A 20,855-nucleotide genomic window follows, 5' to 3' on the forward strand; every position below is an offset into this window, starting at 1 on the left:
AGATATAAGCAATCCTGCTGATCATATAGCAGTATACAGATGGGCTTACTAGCAAAGATATACATGCAATGAACCCATAGAGCACATGAATATATGCAAGAGTATATACTTATCGATAGGTAGTATATGTGGAAGTCCATAGCTTTTCAGCGCTAATGTGACCAAAAAAGGCGATTCTAGCGTTTTCTACGCTGTTTACCGTATGGGTAAATAATGTTATATCATAATCGTTCTGACTATTACGGATGCAGTGATACCAGTTATGTTTATTGTCATTTATTTATTTCCGTTCCTTTAGAAAAAAAATGGTGAAAAACGTTTTTTGTACATAACGAAAAACTTTATTTGACTACTTTGTAACAAATTGTATTACTCCCCTGGGGAACTTTAAACTAGTGATGATTAGATCGCTGGTACAATACACTGTAATACTAATGTATCACAGTATATCGAACCCCGTGATGGTGTCGTGAGGAGCCGATGAGCTGTCAAACAGGACCACCCCCTCTTTTTAACAGCTTAAACTCTGCAGTCTCTATTGATCACGGCATCTAAGTAGTTAAATGGCCGGGATAAGAATTCTCTCTTTTCCTGGCTGTTAGGGGGGATTCACACGAGTGTGTATTGGGTCCTTGCGGGACGCGTGGTTTTCACGCGCCACGCGCAGACCAATACAAGTCTATGGGGCAGTACAGACAGTCCGTGCCTTTTGCACAGCGTTTGTCAGCTGCGCAAAAAGCGCGACATGCTCATTATCTCTGCGTATTTCGCGCATCACGCACCCATTGAAGTCAATGGGTGCGTGAAAACCACGCAGGTCGCACGGAAGCACTTCCGTGCGAACCGACTGAAACAGCGCACCAGCTGTCAAAAGGATGAATGTTAACCGAAAAGCACCACGTGCTTTTCTGTTTCCAAACGGAGTCTTTGAGATGAGCGAACCCGGACAACCGAACCGAACTTCACCGGGTTCGGCCGAACTCGTTTTGGCCGGACCCGGCAAAAAAATTTCCGATACACGACGTCAGGAGATAGTCACTGTCCTGAAAGAGTTAAACTGTTTCAGCACCATGGACAGTGACTTCCGATCCCAATATACATGAACCTGTAAAAAAAAAAACGAAGTCCTGACTTACCCATAACTCCCGGCTTCTTCCTCCAGTCTGACCTCCCGGGATGACAATTCAGTCCAAGTGACAGCTCCAGCCAATCACAGGCCAAGCACAGGCTGCAGCGGTCACATGGACTGCCGCGTCATCCAGGGAGGTGGGGCCCGATGTCAAGAGAGGCGCGTCACCAAGGACGCGTCACCAAGGCAACGGCCGGGAGGGAAGTTCTCGGTAAGTACAAACTTTTTCTTTTTTTTTAACAGGTTTCTCGATATTGTGTTCGGCATTCACTGTCGAGGGTGCTGAAAGAGTTACTGCCGATCAGTTAGCTCTTTCAGCACCTTGGACAGTGACGGGCGTCGACTAGCCTCATCTCTATGATGGGGGCTGCGCGAAAATCACGCAGCCGCGCATCATACATGGATGACACACGCAGCTGTCAAGTGGTTTTTGCGCGCGCAAAACGCCACGTTTTTTGCGCGCGCAAAAACGCAACGTTCGTCTGAATCTGCCCTTAGTGCGAGGGGTCAGCTGTAATACACGTGCTAAGGTAAGTACTAGATACATGAAAAAATTTTTTGCCTGCTTAGCCGGAGTAATTAAAGGAATTACTGGGCATGCATTTCCCTTATCTAAAAAAAAAAACCAAGACACAATTCTTTTACATAAGGGAATTGCTGGCACAGCTATTCCATAATATATACTGATTATCAGGATTGTCCCTTTTATAAGTGATCACACATAGCACCTAAGGGACAATCCTGATCAGTATATATTATGGAATAGCTGTGCCTGCAATTCCCTTATGTAAAAGAATTGTGTCTTGGTTTTTTTTTTTAGATAAGGGAAATGCATGCCCAGTAATTCCTTTATTACGCCTAAAAATAAGAAAATCGAGATTCAAATCGAAAATCGTCTATAGGGTTGAAAATTAATCTAGATTTTGTTTTTTAGCAAAATCGCCAAGTCCTACTTGCAGCGTACGGAGCGGATTCAGCCTGTAAAACCACTCCATACTTTCCCCCCCCCCAACCATGACGTTCAGTGTTGTCATGGGGATGGCCGCATTTGGACATGACTGATGGATTACTGGCGTCTTTCTTGTTACTATCTAGAAGGGGTTTATGAATTCGCACCATTAATGTTGTACAACCAACATATTGAACCTGACATTGTAGAGAGCGGATGAGATAAATGACGTGATGTGTTATAATCTATATCTGTCTCACTAGTGACACCCCGTTATCTGTACAAGACGAAGAACTATTTGTAGCTTTGTCATAATTCCAGGATCGGCTTTTTATGATCACGGTGGAAATAGCCTTCAGTCGTGAGACAAGTCTGACTCCGTATTTCACTCTCACATAAACTCGGTGGGAGACGTTTTCCTCATGTTGGGGTCTCTCTGAATTAACTCTTACCCTATCCCAAATAATATCATCCAGTCCAGACCGCAAATGGGAAGACACTTTAAAATAATGTTTCTGAACTCCTTAAACTTCACGATGAAAGAAGTCGTAAAATATAATCGTTTATAAGTCCGCACATTATTTTTGGGGGGATAACAATTATTTACAGTTAAAAAAAGTGAAGTTTTTTTTTTTTTTCTGTACACAATTGAAATTGACAACTCATCATTACTCCACAATTTCAAGGTTAGGATGGTCTTACAGAGGAGCCCCCTCCCAAATACTTTGGTTCCTCAGTCTCTATTGACTGCAGCATCGAAGGGGTTAAACGGCCGTAATCACAGTTCTCTCAGGTCTCCGGCCTTTGTAGCAGGGTGTCAAGTCTTCCCTATGGCATGTGAACAAATCCTGAGCGGTAAATGTCCTGTGCAGGAAGGGGTTAAATTAGTAAAATCAAAGTTTATACTGAATCTTATCCTACAAAACAATGTATCACTCTTCTCTGCTCCACCTGTGCTATAACATGATGAGAGTTCACACTGCATTTTATTTTTATATATAATGTCACCTCAGCTGCCTCAGAACCTCACAGTTCATATCAAACACTGACTGCATAGTGTGCACCACGTCTTATGAGATGTCAGCAATGTCTCCCCAGTATCCGCCATGTGTCAGGTTGTCAGGAGTCAGGTCTTCCTTGTGTGGGGGGGGGGGAATGTCTTCATTTTACTCTTCTCATATGAGAGATATGCCATAAATGTCTGATATATGGGGGTCCCACATCTATGTGGAGAACGGGGGTCCCCCGATCTGCCTGGTGAGGTGATGACTACATCCAGGTGGAGAATGAATGGAGAGGTGACCACATGTTTCTCCATTCACTTGTATAGGAGTTCCAGAAACAGCCGAGCACTGCCAGAGGTGGAGCCGCATCTATCAGACATTTCTGGCATATCCTGGGGAGAAATGTCCGTGTTGGGAATACCCCTTTTTTTCCATGTGGTGACGGCTCTGAGAAGATGTTTATCTCAATGATTAATAAGTGAGGTTCTGTGTGTCACACATGATGTTGTCCCCTGTATGATTTCCATCTTCTCCTTTCTTCATAAAGACATCTGCAGTACTAGATCCTCCAGTTTTCTCATCTTCTCCTCCACAACGTTCCTTCTGCTGAATGACCCACCAAGGATGGACAAGGACAGGAATGAGATGAGCAGAAGAATATTAGACTTCACCTTGGAGATAATCTACCTGTTGAGCGGAGAGGTAAACTTTTCTACATTATAGAACAAGTCCCACATAGGGAAGGGACAATACATAATAGGAAGTAGGAGGATCAGGATGACATCTTTATAGAAATATAGGACTGATGGCAGGAGGAGAGCACATGGTCCATCTAGTCGCCCCCAATATTATTTCTTAGGATAGATCTATGTTTCTCTCCGGCAGGTTTACATTCACTTACTGCTGATTTTCCAACCACGTCTGCTGGAAGTTTGCTCCGAGCATCTACTACTCTTCAGTATAATAATATTTTCTGACATTGCTTCCGATCCCCCCCACAACTAATGTCAGATTGTGCCCCTTGTTCTTGTGTTAAGTTTCTTCCCTCCTGTAACCTATATAAAGGTTTCCATCATGTCCCCTCTTTCCCTTCTTTACTCTAGTTGATACAAATGACGTTCCTTAAGTCTCTCCTGAGAAATGTTATGCTTCAGACCTGCCACCATTCTTGTAGTCGACTTTGGCCTCATTCTATTTTCTCAATGTGTTTTTATGAGGTCTCCAGTATTACAGATGTGGGGTCAGTAGAGCTCTATACAGCGGGGTCACAATCTCCCTCTTTCTACTGTGTTCAGCTCTCGAAGTGTCTCTCTCCATACACAGGAGTACACAATAGTGCAGAAGACATCGGGTGACTGTACGACTCCCATCATCCATGAGTCAGGAGGATGGGGCAGTAGTCAGAGCCCCATCACAGAGCCTCCCCCTCACTCCCGGATACATGAAAAGAATATCTTAGAACTGATCTACAAGATGACGGAGCTGCTGACTAGAGAGGTGACACTGCTGGGAATGCTGGGAAATTCTATAGTAACAGCACTGGAGGTGTCTGGGTGATGACTGTATCATTGTGTGTGTCAGGTTCCTATAAGGTGTCAGGATGTCACTGTCTATCTCTCCATGGAGGAGTGGGAGTATCTAGAAGGACACAAGGATCTCTACGGGGATGTCATGATGGAGAACTACCGGCCGTGTACATCACAAGGTAAGAAGCGACAAATATATATAATGTGTATAGCATTACTGTGGGTACAGGCTGGACTGGCAGCCATGTTGAAGTCGTAATACCGTCATGTGCAGTACATATACAAGTGTGTACAATGACATATAATGTAAGAGCTTCACAATTTCGTCTCTATTCACATCACGTTAGATCCCTACATTTCCTGCTGCCGGCTGCTCATATCTCTGCATTAGAGGTCACATTGCATTGTAGAGCGCTGGCGGCCGTTCTGGATACGGGAGTCATGGAGGTGAGCAGGACGCTCTGTTTCCTAATGCAGAGTTATGGGCAGCCGGCAGCGTGCATAATAGGCAGTCAGTGCTGTAGTTAAATGTAAACCTGGTAATACAAGTCATTTAGATATACGATTATTGGCACACCCCGGCACTATAATAGCTTTCTATATAATGTCAGTATAACCAGAGGTACTCTTTAATATTACAAGTCATGGGTACTAGATTCTGGGGTTGGGACGATGATCCAGGGATTTATTGTGATTTCCAAATTTGAAGTCGGGGAGGAGTTATTCCCCTAATGAGACAATTTTCATCCACCTCATGGGGGGTTTTGCTTTCCTCTGGATCAACACGGTAGGATTATAGGTTGGACTTGTGTCTTTTTTTATATGTCTCCTCTATACACCGAAGCTAGATAATTCGCTATCACCCGAATCGGTAAGTTTAGTGAACTGATAACTCGGCTGAGAGCGGGTCCTGTGTATCCATGTTCATCACCTTAGATGTGATCATAATTATTGTGATCCTATGTGTTAGAGACTCTGGACCCTCTCTCAGCAGAGTCGTTAGGTCACTTCACTTACGGATTAGACTGATAGCGAATGATCCAGCTTCTGTGTATAGAAGAGACGTAACAGCTGTATCTTGAAAACAAAAATATAAAATTTAATAAAAGTCAATGGAAAAAAAATGTTTTTAATACCGTGGTGCAGAATCACATAAATGCACGGCATAGAAATGCAGCCATTCCGCCGTGCATGTACGTGATTGTGACCGTTCTGGCGCAGAAGCATGAACTCCTCGGGAGCCCAATCCCCACCGTTTAACCCGAAACCTCCAATCCCCACTGTTTAACCCCTCAAATGCCACGGTCAATAGCTACCATGGCATTTAAAGATGCTCTGTCACCAGATTATAAGTGCCCTGTCTCCTACATAATCTGATTGGCGCTGTAATGTAGATAACAACTGTAGTTTTTATTTTGAAAAACTATCATTTTTGAGCTAGTTAGGAGCAATTTTAATTAGTTTCTTAATAGACAACTGGGCGTGTTTTTACTTTTGACCAACTGGGTGTTGTACAGAGGAGTGTATGACGCTGACCTATCATTGTCTATACACTTTTCATTGTTACAGCCCGGCTTCTTTCACTGCACAATCACGCTGTGACAATGGAACAATGAGAAGTGTATAACGCTGATTGGTCAGCGTCATACACTTCTCTTCACAATGCCCAGTTGGTCAAAAGTAAAAACACGCCCAGTTGTCTATTAAGAAAGTCATTAGCATAAATCTAAAATTGCTTATAACTTGCTCAAAAATGATCGTTTTTGAAAATAAAAACCACTGTTATCTACATTACAGCACCGATCACATTATGTAGGAGATAGGGCACTTACAATCTGGTGACAGAGACTCTTTAAGTGGTTTGACAGAGGGAGCTCTCCCTATCAACGATCGGCGGCCCATCGCCGACCGCCGATGGGTTGCAATGGCAATTGGGGGCCTAACAAAGGTCCCCAGGCCTGCCTTGGATGTATGCCTATAAGGCCGTGCCAGAGGCATGGCCTAATAGATTGGCTGTCAGTTTTACACGGACAGGCAATAATGCTTTGGAATGAGTATACCAAAGCATTATATCTGCGATCAGGAGATCGCATGGTAAAGTCCCCTAGTGGGACTAAAAAATAAATACATTTAAAACCGTTAAGAATAAAGTTTATTAAAAAATGAAAAAAGGATTACAGTGAAAATAAAAAGTGGTTTTATTTACTAGATCTGTAAAAAAAACAACAACACACACATATATGGTATTGCCGCGATCGTTACGCTGGGTGAACACTGTACAAAAGAAACACACAAAAATAACGGCGAAACTGGTTTGTTGTTTTTTTCCATTCCCCCGCCAAAAAGAAAATAAAAGTTTAATCAATACTTCCCATGTACCCCAAAATAATACCAATGAAAACTACATCCCTGTATTCTGTCCTGCAAGCCAATGTGCTTGTCGGATAGTTAGGTAAATTTCCTGTGTACGGTAAAGATGTGTCTGGTTGCCAAGGGAGGCGTTCCTGCCCCCTCTACCTACGTAGCGACAAGTCATACACATAGCTGTGACGCGCCAATAGCCTGCCCAGTCCCTCTCCTCTTATGCCCACTTCCTCTGACCAGACGTGAAGCTGACGCTAGTCTGATATTCCGCACCGAATGGGGAAACAAGTTTCTTCCTGTATATTTGTTATGTCCGCTCTGATAGGTTGTAGATCGGTGGATGCAGTATTGAGGATAGGGAAATTGCAGGAGGTTATTTAAAGAGACGCTGTTGTTCCCGCGAGTGTTCTGCAAACAGCCATCTGACCTGAAGACACCACTATAGGTGGTGCAACATGTAGGGAGGCTGTATTAGGACCCCATTTTAATGCACAAATCCATGTAGACTAGCCAGACAATCAATAGGTACTTATTGATTGTCTGGCTGAATGAATAGGAGGAATGCTTCCACTCACTAGTTATTGCAATATCTATCCTGAAGACTTTTTGAATTTTAGATTTGTAGGACAACAATCGCTTTTAGTCACTTATATCAGTATCAATGGGAGGAATACTTCCATCTTCAAGTAGAAAATCTCTTGACCTTGTGACAATTTCATTGTCTAAAATTATAGTTACATTTAAATGCTTGTCCTTTGGCACTAGTTTGAAGGTAATATTGAGAGGAATGCCTCCAACTAAAACCTAGTAAACTATAGTGCCAGTATTTTTGGTGTGATACTATCAAGTGGAATGCCTCTAGGAAGTTTGAAATTAATTTTAATGAATTTCTGAATAGTAAATAATGTCCTCAAATTCATGAAATTCTTTAAATTCATCAATTTCTTCAGGAGGGAGTTTGAACAATAGGGAATTTTCCCAAAGGCCTATCTTACCCCATTAGAAGGACTATATAAATATAGTTAATCATTGGCAGTCCATGGCCACTTTTTAATTCACAATTTGTTTGCTTTGTATGTGGTAAATACATTGATTAATATATTTTCATATTCGTGATATTAATGTTTTTTTGCTTTATAAACTTGATACCACACACTTAGAGGGAGTAAAACCCCTTTTGGCTTGTGTTTCACACAATTCTGTTCTGTAGGGATCACTTCTCATCATACATCTCATTATCATCACAGGCAGGATTACATTGACAGGTAATACCTATATATAGATAACACAGGATCCACCATTTATATTCGACTGATCCTTTCTGTTCTGTAGAGATCACTTTTCAACAAACATCTCATTGACAATAGGTGATGGAAACAGCGCCCATCCTCCCCCTCTCCCTGCACATTGACCTCTACACAGGTCACAGAGCCTGCCTAGAAAGCTGTCACATAGAAGTCAAGGGGGTTAGCGCCAGACTATTCTTTCCTATTGCCCATGTGACTTCTGTAAAGCATATCTCTAAATGCTGTTAACAGCAGCTCAGACAAGATGGCTTCCTCCATAATCCTATACAGGATAGAATAAAAAAATCTATAATTAAAAAAAAATAAAACCGATTAGAAAACAGATTATGTTTCACTATCTGATTTTAATGAATTAGTTTGTAAAAACAAAATATATACACCGTGTTCCAAATTATTATGTACATTGGATCTAAGTGTCATAAGCATTTAATTATTCGTTTTTCAATTAAACTCATGGATGGTATTGTGTCTCAGGGCTCTTTGGATCATTGTAATCAATCTCAGACACCTGTGATAATTAGTTTGCCAGGTGTGTCCAATCAAAGGAAAACTACTTAAGGACGTTCCACATTATTAAGCAGGCCACAGGTTTCAAGCAATATGGGAAAGAAAAAGGATCTCTCTGCTGCCGAAAAGCGTGACATAGTGCAATACCTTGGACAAGGTATGAAAACATTAGATATTTCAAAAAAACTTAAGCGTGATCATCGTACTGTGAAAAGATTTGTGGCTGATTCAGAGCACAGACGGGTTCGTTCAGATAAAGGCATAATGAGGAAGGTTTCTGCCAGACAAATTAATAGGATTAGGAGAGCAGCTGTGTTACGATACTGGCGAACACTGCTGGAATCCTATGTCAGAAGTAGCGAGCGGAGCACAGTGCAGAACCAGGTGAGACGTCCCCAGGAACAGTGCTTGGAGGGTGGAACACGAGTAGTAGTAAATGGCAAGGAAGTAGGAACAGTCTGGCAAAGACAGTTCTCAGGAGCAGGAGACTGGAACAAGTCACAATACTCAAGCACTGTTTGGTATTCCATGTGGTCTGAAGTAGGCCCAAACAGGAAACAAGATGGTTCCACACGATGCAACATTTGCCATCTTGGTTAAGGGCAAGTTTAAGGGCAAAACGGCAGCCTCCAGTGGTAAGGAGTAAAAGTGCAGCACAATTCTTCAGTGTAAAACACCGGCCACTAGTGGTAATTTTGCAGTACAACAACAGAATCCTGACATTACTCCCTCCTTTCGACAGCGGCCTCAGGACGATGTTTGACTTGGTTTATCTGGATATCTTTGGTGAATTTCCCTAACCAGTCGAGGAGCATTGAGATTGCCTATGGGTTCCCACGAATTATCCTCAGGGCCATATCCTTGCCATAACCCAAATTTGCAAAAAAACAGTGTTTGTTTAGTGGAGGCATTCTGAGAATTATTGTAGGAGAACTCCGCCATTGGAAGCAAATCGACCCAGTCATCCTGTAAATGGCAGATGTAGCATCGGAGATACTGTTCTAACATTTGATTTGTGCGCTCAGTCTGACCATTAGACTGGGGATGAAAAGCAGAAGACAAACTGACATTTATGTCGAGTGCTGTGCAAAAACTCCGCCAGAATCTTGATGTGAATTGTACTCCGCGATCCGAAGCCACTTCATCTGGTATTCCATGAAGACGAAACACATTCTGAATTATAAGATCAGCAGTCTCTTTAGCAGAAGGTAGTCCAGGGCAAGGAATAAAATGGGCTGCTTTAGTGAGCCGATCAACCACTACTAAGATGAAATTCTTCCCTTTGGAGACTGGTAAGTCGACAATAAAGTCCATAGAGATAGATCCCCAAGGACGAGATGGAATTGACAGAGGCTGCAATAATCCCATGGGTGAGGTACGAGGAGTTTTGTACATGGCACAGGTCTTGCAAGAAGAAACATATTTCTTCACATCTTTTTTATAATTGGGCCACCAAAAGAAGCGGGAAAGAAATTCTTGTGTTTTCTGAATCCCCTTGTGACCTGCTAGTTTAGAGTCATGCATTAATTTTAGCACGTTTAATCTTACAGTTTCTGGAACGTAAATGCAGTGCTTGTTAGTCCATACTTGATTTTTGAAAGTTAGGGACACTTCATCTGGTGGGTGCAAAAGAATTGGTTCGGTCTCATAGGCTTCCTTTATCTCATCAAGCAAGTCCTTGCTATGGATCACCCCCAGGAAATTGGACTCGGAAAGAATAGTTGTTGGTGGTACTGTCGAGGAGGAGTCATTGGAGAACAACCTAGATAAGGCATCGGCCTTACCATTTCGGGAACCAGGCCTGTAAGAGATCACAAAGCTGAAACGATTTAGAAACAGACTCCACCGGGCTTGGCGGGGAGACAAACATTTGGCAGATCTAACAAATTCAAGGTTACGATGATCAGTTAGAACCACTATTTGTTGAGCTGTGCCTTCTAAATGATGTCTCCATTCTTTGAAAGCAGCAATGATGGCTAGGAGTTCCTTGTTCCCCACGTCATAATTCTTTTCAGCAGAAGTCAAACTTCGAGAAAAGTAAGCACAAGGGTGCAGCAAATCTTTCTCTCCAGTTCTCTGTGATAGAATAGCCCCTATTGCACAGTCTGAAGCATCCACTTCAACAATAAACGCTTTTTCAGGGTTAGGATGAACCAGTATAGGGGCTGTTGTGAATTTTGTTTTCAGATTGAAAAAAGCATCTTGTGTCTGAGGAGACCACACAAAAGGTATCCCTTTCTTTCTTAATTGGGTAATTGGTGTAATAATGCCCGAAAAATTCTTGATAAAACGTCTGTAGAAATTAGCAAATCCTACAAATCGTTGGACCTCTTTCACATTTTTTGGAGTTGGCCAGTCTCTAATTGTTGATGGAATTCACATTTCTCCAACTTGATATAGAGTTGATATGCTTTCAGACGCTCCAACACCATTCTCACATGATTCTGATGTTCTTCTGCAGAATTAGAAAAGATTAATATGTCATCCAGATAGATGACTACGAACTGATCTAACAAGTCCTTGAAGATATCGTTAATAAAATGCTGAAAGGTTACAGGAGCATTGCAAAGTCCAAAAGACATGACTAGATATTCATAATGTCCATAACATGATCTAAACGCTGTTTTCCATTCATCACCTGGTCTAATGCAAACCAAATTATATGCACCTCGAAGATCCAATTTGGTGAATATTTTAGCTTGAGGAACTCTATCCAGCAACTCCGGAATCAATGGCAGAGGGTAACGGTTTTTAATTGTGAGTTTGTTTAATTCTCTATAGTCAACGCAAGGTCTCAAAGAGCCGTCTTTCTTTTTAACAAAAAATATAGGTGCACCTGCTGGCGATGAAGATGGACGAATAAAACCTTTAGCTAAATTTTCATCTATGTATTCTTTAAGAGCCTTCAGTTCCGGCTCTGCTAATGGGTAGATGCATCCAAAAGGTATAGCTGCTACAGGCAACAGTTCAATCGGACAATCGTAAGGTCGATGTGGAGGAAGTTTATTAGCATTCTCTTTGTCACATATATCAGTAAATTCGTCATATAGAGGAGGTAATTTAGGAGATACTTCAAGCTCCCCTTCAATCTTTTTGTGAGATTGTTCTGGTAAAGACTCTGAGGAGGGGACCTCCGATGGAAAAGACACTTCTTTGGTTTCCCAGTCAATTGTAGGGTTCTGAGCCTGCAGCCATGGTAGTCCAAAAATAATTGGAAAATGTGGGGATGAAATTAATAGGAAAGATAGAACCTCATGGTGATTAGGTCTCATAATTATCTCCAATGGTTCAGTCTCTTGATCAACTGGACCTGAGTTCAGAGGGGATCCATCTACAGTTTCCATAAGAATGGGTGACAGTCTCTCTTGAAATTTTACACCATGTTTATTAGCAAAAGAAATGTCCATAAAGTTCCCATTTGCTCCAGAGTCCACCATGGCAGAGGCGGATATCCATTGAGAATCAATTCTAAACTTGATGGGAATAAAGCAATGAGTGTCTTTGTGTTCTTTTTTAATATTGGGTGCTGTGCAGGAGACTGAATGAATGAGTGCATGCACTGGTGGCACTTGTTCAGAAGAAACAGATTCTACATCAGAGAAGTCATGATCTGCTACTACCGCCACCATCTTGCGTTGACGACATGGACAATTGATAAGGAAGTGATCAGTTTTACCACAATAGAAGCATTGATTTTCTCGAAACCTTCGTTCTCTTCTGTCGGCACTTTCACGCTTTTGTATACTGTCAATTTGCATAGGTTCAGCTTGGTGTTCTTGGTAATTCTTTGTTTCAGAGTCTCTAGGAGTGGAAGCTGGAGCAGACGAGTAATAGTTATTATTACGGGACTAGGTGGAACCCCATTTTTCTTGTCGACGCTCTGACAGCCGAGTGTCTATTCGAATACAATGGTGTACAAAATCATCAAACTCTGTGGGAGCTTCAGCCCGTGCTAACTCGTCCTTAAGTGCACTAGATAGTCCTTTTTTAAAGAATGTTAATTTTGCAACATTATTCCACTCAGTATCCATCACCCACTGTCTGAAATCTGTGGCATATTCGGCAACAGAGCGTCTGCCCTGACGTAGAGCCATCAACGCTGCTTCTGCTGTAGTACACCGGTTAGGATCATCAAATACTTGGCTCATGGCTGCTAGGAAGGCGTCCAAGTCATCAAGCCGAGCATCGTTGGTCTCAATAAGAGGGCTTGCCCAGGCTACAGCCTTATGTGTCAGAAGCATAATAATACACAGCACCTTTGAATTATCAGTAGGGAAGTGAGCAGGACGTGCACCAAAATATAACTTGCATTGGTTTATAAATCCACGGTATTTGTCACGATCCCCACCAAACCTGAATGGTGGAAGCGGCAGGGTAGATGAAGAGGCTGGGGTCACAACTCGATTCTGAAGTTCCCGGATCAGCTCTGCTTGCTGAGCCACCATGCCTTGTAAACCCTGTGTAGCTTGTCCATAAACTTGAACATCATGGGTTGTTTGATTTTCAAACGCCAAATATTTAGTCTTTAAAGTTTGCATGTCAGCAAAGATGTTAGTAAGCAAACAGTTCATATTGTTCACACGAACCTCCAAACTTGCTTCTCTGGCGGATTCCATGGAAAATGGCTTGAGTATCCTGTTACGATACTGGCGAACACTGCTGTCAGAAGTAGCGAGCGGAGCACAGTGCAGAACCAGGTGAGACGTCCCCAGGAACAGTGCTTTTTAGGGTGGAACACGAGTAGTAGTAAATAGCAAGGAAGTAGGAACAGTCTGGCAAAGACAGTTCTCAGGAGCAGGAGACTGGAACAAGTCACAATACTCAAGCACTGTTTGGTATTCCATGTGGTCTGAAGTAGGCCCAAACAGGAAACAAGATGGTTCCACACGATGCAACATTTGCCATCTTGGTTAAGGGCAAGTTTTATGGGTCGGTAAGATTTCAGCGAAACCACATATGTATAGGTTTTTTTAGGTTTTACTACATTTGCACAATAGAAAACCCCTTTTAAGCAAAAATCTATTTGTTTTTCAATCTCATCCTTCCACAATCCATAACTCTTGTATTTTTCCATCTATGTGGCCATATTGCTATTTGCGGGACGAAATGTAGTTTGCATTGGTACTATTTTGGGGTACATGGGACTTATTGATTAACTTTTATTTAGCTGTGTTTTCTTTGTGTTCACCATGCAGTTTAAATAACGTGTAACTCCATTGTTCGGGTCCATACGATTGTGGCGATAGAATATATGTGTATTTTTTCTTTTCTTTTTTACACTTGTACGAAATATAACCACTTTTTATGGAAATTTTTTTTAACTTTATTCTTACTCTGAGTGTTTTGTTTTTTTTAGACCCACAAGGAGACTTCACAATGTAATTGCTGATATAATGCTTTGGTATACTCCGTATTAGGCACGGCCTAATAGTTATATAGGCCTGGTGGACCTTTAGGCAGCCGGTGTTCGCGTTTTCAAGCCGCTGATGGGTCACAGTGGGAGCACACTTCCTCTGTCAAATGACTTCAACTCTGTGGTCCAGATTGACTATTACAGCTGGGCACCTGCGGTGATTGCACGGGCACAGCTCCTGTGCCCTTGCGTTCACCATCACATACATGCACATCACAATGCGGGAAGGGGACAATTCCCATGATGTGCATGTATGCGATAATGCGGGAAGGGGTTAAACACCGCAATCAATGCTGATAGGGGCTCCATTAGACACTTGTATTCCAGCCCTGACATTGTAAGGGTATGTTCACACGCAGTGTTTTCAGACGTAATTCGGGCGTTTTACGCCTCGAATTACGCCTGAAAAATCGCCCCTAATACGCCTACAAACATCTGCCCATTGCTTGCAATGGGTTTTACGGTGTTCTGTTCCCACGGTGTGTAATTTTAGGTCGCTGTTAAAATACGGCGCGTAAAAAGATGCCTGTGAAAAAGAAGTGCATGTCACTTCTTGGGACATTTTTGGAGCCGTTTTTCATTGCCTCCATTGAAAAACATCTCCAATAACGGCCGTAAACTACACCATGAATAACGCAAGTTGTTACAAAAATGTCTGAAAATTAGGAGCTGTTTTCGCCTGAAAACCGCTCCGTATTTTCAGACGTTTTTGGTCACTGCGTGTGAACATATCCTAAGGTTGATGGTTTTATACTGACAGCTCTTGACCTATTAGCCGCTTAACGAATGCCCACTGTCTTTTGACATCGCTGTATAAAAGGCTGATGAGTGCTCCTGTGAGCAAGAGCTGTAACTAAGGGCTTATTCAGACGAACGTAAAATACGTCAGTGCAACGCGCGTGATTTTCACGCGCCTCGCACGGACCTATGTAAGTTTACGGGGCCGTGCAAACAGTCTGTGATATTTACGCAGCGTGAGTCCACTGCGTAAAACTCACGACATGTCCGTTCTTTGTGCGTTTTTCGCACATCACGCACCCATTGAAGTCAATGGGTGCTTGAAAATCATGCGCATCACACGGAAGCACTTCCGTGGGACGCGCGTGATTCGCGCAATAGCAGTCAAAAGTATGAATGAAAGCCGAAAAGCACCACGTTCTTTTCGAGTGTCATAATGATGGCGGCTGCGCGAAAAGCACGCAGCCGTGCATCATATGGTGATGATACACGGAGCTGTTAAGTGCCTTTTGTGCTCGCAAAACGCTGCGTTTTTTGCGCGCGCAAAACGCACACGCTCATGTGAATCCGGCCTTACAGTTCCTGAAATAAGAGCAGCCTCCTGAACACGGCTGAGATTGGAAAAAACTCTGACCCAAGATGTTTAACGCTTTGATCACAGCGGTCCGTGACCGCGGCATGTTTAAAGGGAACTCCCCATTTTGATCACAGTCACCGGAAACCCTGTGACGCGATCAGAGACTAGAGAATGCTCTGCAGTCAGCCCTGGGGACCTAGAGAGGACTGTCTGTTCAGTATGCCTGCTGTTAGGGCACACTATGTTATGTCATAATGTCACAGTATAATGTATTCGCATACAGAAGTATGCGAATACATTGTAAGTATTAAATAAAGTTGTAAATAAAATTATGCCGTCATGGGATTAAAAAAATAAAAGTAAAAAATACAAAATTGTCTAAACAAAAAAGTCTTAATTTAGCATAAAATACATTTTATTGCCCATACATTTACATAAAAATAAAAAAAACCTACATTTATTAAATATCTACATTGCCATAAGAACCTAAAAAACAAATTTAACAGGTCATAAAAAATAAACAAAACAAACCATGCTAAAAATCGCTTTTTCCTATATGTTAGACACAAAAATAAATTATATAACTTACACAGTAAATGTTTGCTACCCCGAAAACCGCGAAGGAAAACAAATTAATTTGTCCTGCGTAAAACAAGGCCTCGTGCAGCCACGTGAGTGCAAAAATAAAAAAAAGTTTATGTCTGCTGAAAGGCAAAATTAAGAAAATGTACATGATCATTAACCCTTTCATGACCAAGGGTCATTGATACCCCTGTGTCCAGGTTAAATTTTCCATTTCTGATATGCATTTCTTTAAACGATAATATCTTTTCAACCGCTTTGAATATCACAACAATTTTTAGTATTTTTTTTTTACAAGACTTATGAGGCTTTCATTTTCTAGATTGGTTTATTTAATTCCATGTTTTCAATTTTTATTATGAGCAGTCAAATCACAAAAAATGTGATAAAAATCACTGTTTTTTTTATATATATTTCTCTATATTATTGTCACGTAGGGTTCACAGTCTATAGTTCGTATAGGGTACCTGTGGCAGCTTGGACAGTAGTTAGACAGGCTCGGCTGGGACTAGGCAGCAGGTAGACGTCAGGCGTGGAGTAGCAGGACAGGCGTGGAATACAGCACAGCGTGACTACAGCACAGCACTGGACTTGACCAGGATAGCACGGGATACAGGAACAGGAAACATTAGGAGACCATTTGTATAAACAAACTAGGATATGACAAACAACGCTCAGGCATGGAAGAAAGGGGCTGCGCCCTTCTTATAGTCCAAGGTACTCAAGGGCTAATTTTGCATTAAAGTCCGGTGCCTACGGGATCCGGCCGAGGTGAGCGCTGGCGTCTCCTGAGGAGGAGACTGGGGCCAGCGCTCGCAGACCCGGCCATAACTGTTTTTTATTTTCCCGCCAAAATAGCCATATGAGGGCTTGTTTTTTGCAGGACAAGGTGTCGTTTTAGCGGCACCATTTATTGTACCAAATAATGTATCGGGAAACTGGAATGCGTAGGTAGTGTAATGTACTCTAGCAGCAATCAAAGCTGCAAGTCCAAATGTCCCCTAGTGGGAAAAGTAAAAAAAGTAATCAAAATGTTTTTAAAAAAAAGTGCAAAAATAAAAGTTATAAGTTCTATAAACAAAAAATACTTTTTTTCCTATAATAAGACTTTCATTATAGGAAAAAAATTAACACATTAAAAAAAGTACTCCTATTTGGTATCGCCACGTTCGTAACGACCCAAACTATTAGGGTATGTTCACATGATAACGGCAAATACATCTGAAATTAGGGAGCTGTTTTTAGTAGAAAACAGCTCCTGAATTTCAGACGTAAATTGCTCGTACTAGCGTTTTTTGCAGCGTCAATTACGGACGTAATTGGAGCTGTTTTTCAATGGAGTCAATGAAAAACTGCTCCAATTACGTCCCCAAGAAGTGCCCTGCACTCCTTTTGACGAGCCGTCTTTTTTACGCGTCGTCTTTTAACAGCGACGCGTAAAATGACAGGTTATCGGCAAACCCATTGAAAGTAATGGGCAGATGTTTGCCGACGTATTGGAGCCGTCTTTTCAGGCGTAATTCGAGGCGTAAAACACCTCCATTACGTCTGAAAATAGGTCGTGTGAACCCAGCATAAAACTGTTATTTTTCCCGCACGATGAACACCCCAAAAAAATCAATGAAAAACTACACCAGAATCGCTATTTTTTGGTCACCACCCCTCCCAAAATAGAGAATAAAAAGTGATCAACAAGTCGCATGTACCCGAAAATAGTACCGATTAAAAACCACAACCCGTCCCGCAAAAAAACAAGCCCTTACACAGCTTTTTGGACTAAAAAATAAAAGTTACGGCTCTCAGAATATGGTGACACAGAAAATTAATTATTTTATAAAAAAGTGATTTTATTGTGCAAACGCTGCAAAAATAAAGAAACCTATATACATATGGTGTCGCCGTAATTATACCGACCCGCAAAATAAAGTAAAACTAATTTATACCACACGGTGAACGCTGCAAAACATAAAATAAAAAACATTGTCAGAATTGCTTGTTTTTGGTCACACGGCTTGCAAAAAAATCGAATAAAAAGTGATCAAAAAATCGCATATACCCCAAAATGGTACTAATGAAAACTACAAATTGTCCCGCAACAAATAAGCCCTCACATAGCTTCGGTGGTGAAAAAATAAAGCCAAGTTCTGGCTCTCAGAATATGACGATGCAAAATGTGCAGTGTTCCAAAATCGGATAAGATCGGTGCGACACCGGCCACATATCTATGAATTATTATTTATTTACCGCATTATTATACCCTCTTATTATGCCCTGATGTTCTCCGCACAGATTACATATACCCTGATGTACCCCTCACAGCTTACATACGCCCCCACATTATAAACTGAAATACCAGCAAAACCACAAACAGAACTACTACCAAGCAAAATCTGCACTCCAAAAGCAAAATGGCGTCCCTACCTTCTGAGCCCTGCAGCGTGCCCAAACAGCAGTTTGCACCCACATATATGGCATCTCCATACCCAAGAGAACCCGCTTAATGTTTTATGAGGTGTTTGTCTTCGGTGGCACAAACTGGGAACAACATATTATGCACTAAAATGGCATACCAGTGGAAAATTGCAATATTCACACCATCTGCTGTGCATTAACCCTTTTGCGCGCTATGACTTAATAGCACGTCATGGTGCGGGGGTTGAGGTATGGAGCGGGCTCACATGCTGAGCCCGCTCCATATGCTGCGGGTGTCAGCTGTGTACTACAGCTGACACCCGGGACTAACGGACAGGAACAGCGATGGTGCTGTTACAGAAGCCTGTAAAAATAACAATGTACTGCAATACATTAGTATTGCAGTATATTGTACCAGCGATCCAATGATCGCTGGTTCAAGTCCCCTAAGGGGACTAATAAAATGTATAGAAGAATTAAAGTTATTAGTAGTGAGAAAGAAAAAAGTTTAAAGTTAAAAAAAATAATGTTTCCCATTTTTCTTCTAAAGTAATGTAAAAAAATAAACAAAATTGGTATCACTACGTCCGTAAAAGGCCAAACTATTACAATATACTATTCTTTAACTCGCACGGTGAACACGTAAAAAACGTAAATAATTTAAACCGCTATAATCGCTGTTTTTCTCCCAAAAAAAATTAAATACAACTTTTTGATCACTTTTTATGTACGAAAAAATGGTACCAATAAAAACTACAGCTCGTCCCGCAAAAAATAAGACCTCCCACCGCTCAATCAACCGAAAAATAAAAAAGTTACGGCTCTCAGAATGTGGTGAAACAAAACTATTTTTATTTTAACAATTAGATTTTTCTTTGTAAAAGTAGTATAATATTAAAAAAACTATATAAATTTGGTATCACCGTAATTGTATTGAGCCGCAGAATAAAGTTTTCGTTTTTACCGCACGACGAAAGCTGTAAAAACGAAAACCCCAAAAAGTGAAATCAGATTTTTTTCCTATATCAGCCCGCAAATAATTTTTTTTTAGTTTCCCAGTACATTTTATGGCACTTTAAATGGTGTCAATAGAAACTACAGCTCCTCCCACAATAAATAAGCCCTCACACCGCTCTACTGACGGAAAAATAAAAAAAGTTATGGCTCTAAGAACGTGGGGAGTGAAAAACGAAAATAAGAAAGCAAAAATGGATCAGTCCTGAAAGGGTTAATTCATTTCTAATGAAAAAAAATGTATGACTCTAAAATGTATGCTTTACAAAAATAGTTTTTTTTTGTTTTTATTTCTCCTTTATCCCTTGTGAAAATGAGAAAATTCAACATTTTAGTGGAAAAAACTTGTGATATTCATTTTCACGGCCTAATTATAATAAATTCTGAAAAAGACCCGTGGGGTCTAAATGCTCACTATACCCCTAGAAAAATTCCATGAGGGGTGTTTCCAAAATGGGGTAACTTTGGGGGTTTCCACTGTTTAGGTCCCTCCAGGGCGTTGCAAACACGTCATGGCACTGAAAACCAGTCCAGCAAAATCCGTGCTCCAAAATCTAAATGGCGCCCATTCCCTTCTGAGCCCTGCTGTGGGTCCAATCCGCAGTTTATTACCACATATGGGGTATTGCCGTAATCGGGAGACATTGCTTTACAAATGTTGTGGTACATTTTCTTCGTTATTCCTTGTAAATATTAACCCCTTAATGACAAGCCTATTTTAAACCTTAATCCCTTAACTCTCCATGACCTACTATTAGGTCATGCTAACTGTAGCGTTCGCGCTCAGTGACCTAATAGTAGGTCATGGAGTAAACACGGCGCCGTTCGCACGGGGCGCGTTCATGAGCTGTGATAGCTGCTGTTTCCGACAGCAGGCTATCACAGCTCAATGTGCAGGGACCGATCGCGGTGGTCCCCGCAGATTAACCCCTTAGAAGCCGCGTTCAATAGCGATCGCGGCTTCTTAGGGGTTAATCCGCCATCGCCGGCCTGTTACACGATAGCGGCCGGCGATGGTGACTATGGCAACCGGACACCAAACAATGGCGTCCGGCTATGCCATAGACGGAAGCCTAGTGGGTCCTGACAACGTCAGGACCCACTATGCTTGCTGTCAGTGAGTAGCTGACGTTCTAATACACTGCACTACGCATGTAGTGCAGTGTATTAGAATAGCGATCAGGGCCTCCTGCCCTCATGTCCCCTAGTGGGACAAATTAATAAAGTAAAAAAAAGATGTGTAAAAATAAGAAAATAAAAGTTTTAAAAGTATTAAAAGTAAAAATCCCCCCTTTTCCCTTATCAGTCCTTTATTATTAATAAAAATATATAA

General features: G+C 41.6%; 1 protein-coding gene across 1 annotated transcript in view; it reads left to right on the forward strand.

Annotated features, from left to right (window-relative positions):
• LOC142656946 (uncharacterized) overlaps nt 1-20,855 on the forward strand; it is a 68,168-nt gene that overhangs the window by 27,333 nt on the left and 19,980 nt on the right. The window contains exons 6-8 of the mRNA XM_075832018.1: nt 3,630-3,784; nt 4,406-4,579; nt 4,664-4,787. Coding sequence (XP_075688133.1) covers nt 3,630-3,784; nt 4,406-4,579; nt 4,664-4,787 — 453 coding nt within the window. The remainder of the gene's footprint in view (nt 1-3,629; nt 3,785-4,405; nt 4,580-4,663; nt 4,788-20,855) is intronic.

Source organism: Rhinoderma darwinii, chromosome 1 (assembly GCF_050947455.1).
Source record: "Rhinoderma darwinii isolate aRhiDar2 chromosome 1, aRhiDar2.hap1, whole genome shotgun sequence".
NCBI lineage: Eukaryota > Metazoa > Chordata > Amphibia > Anura > Rhinodermatidae > Rhinoderma > Rhinoderma darwinii.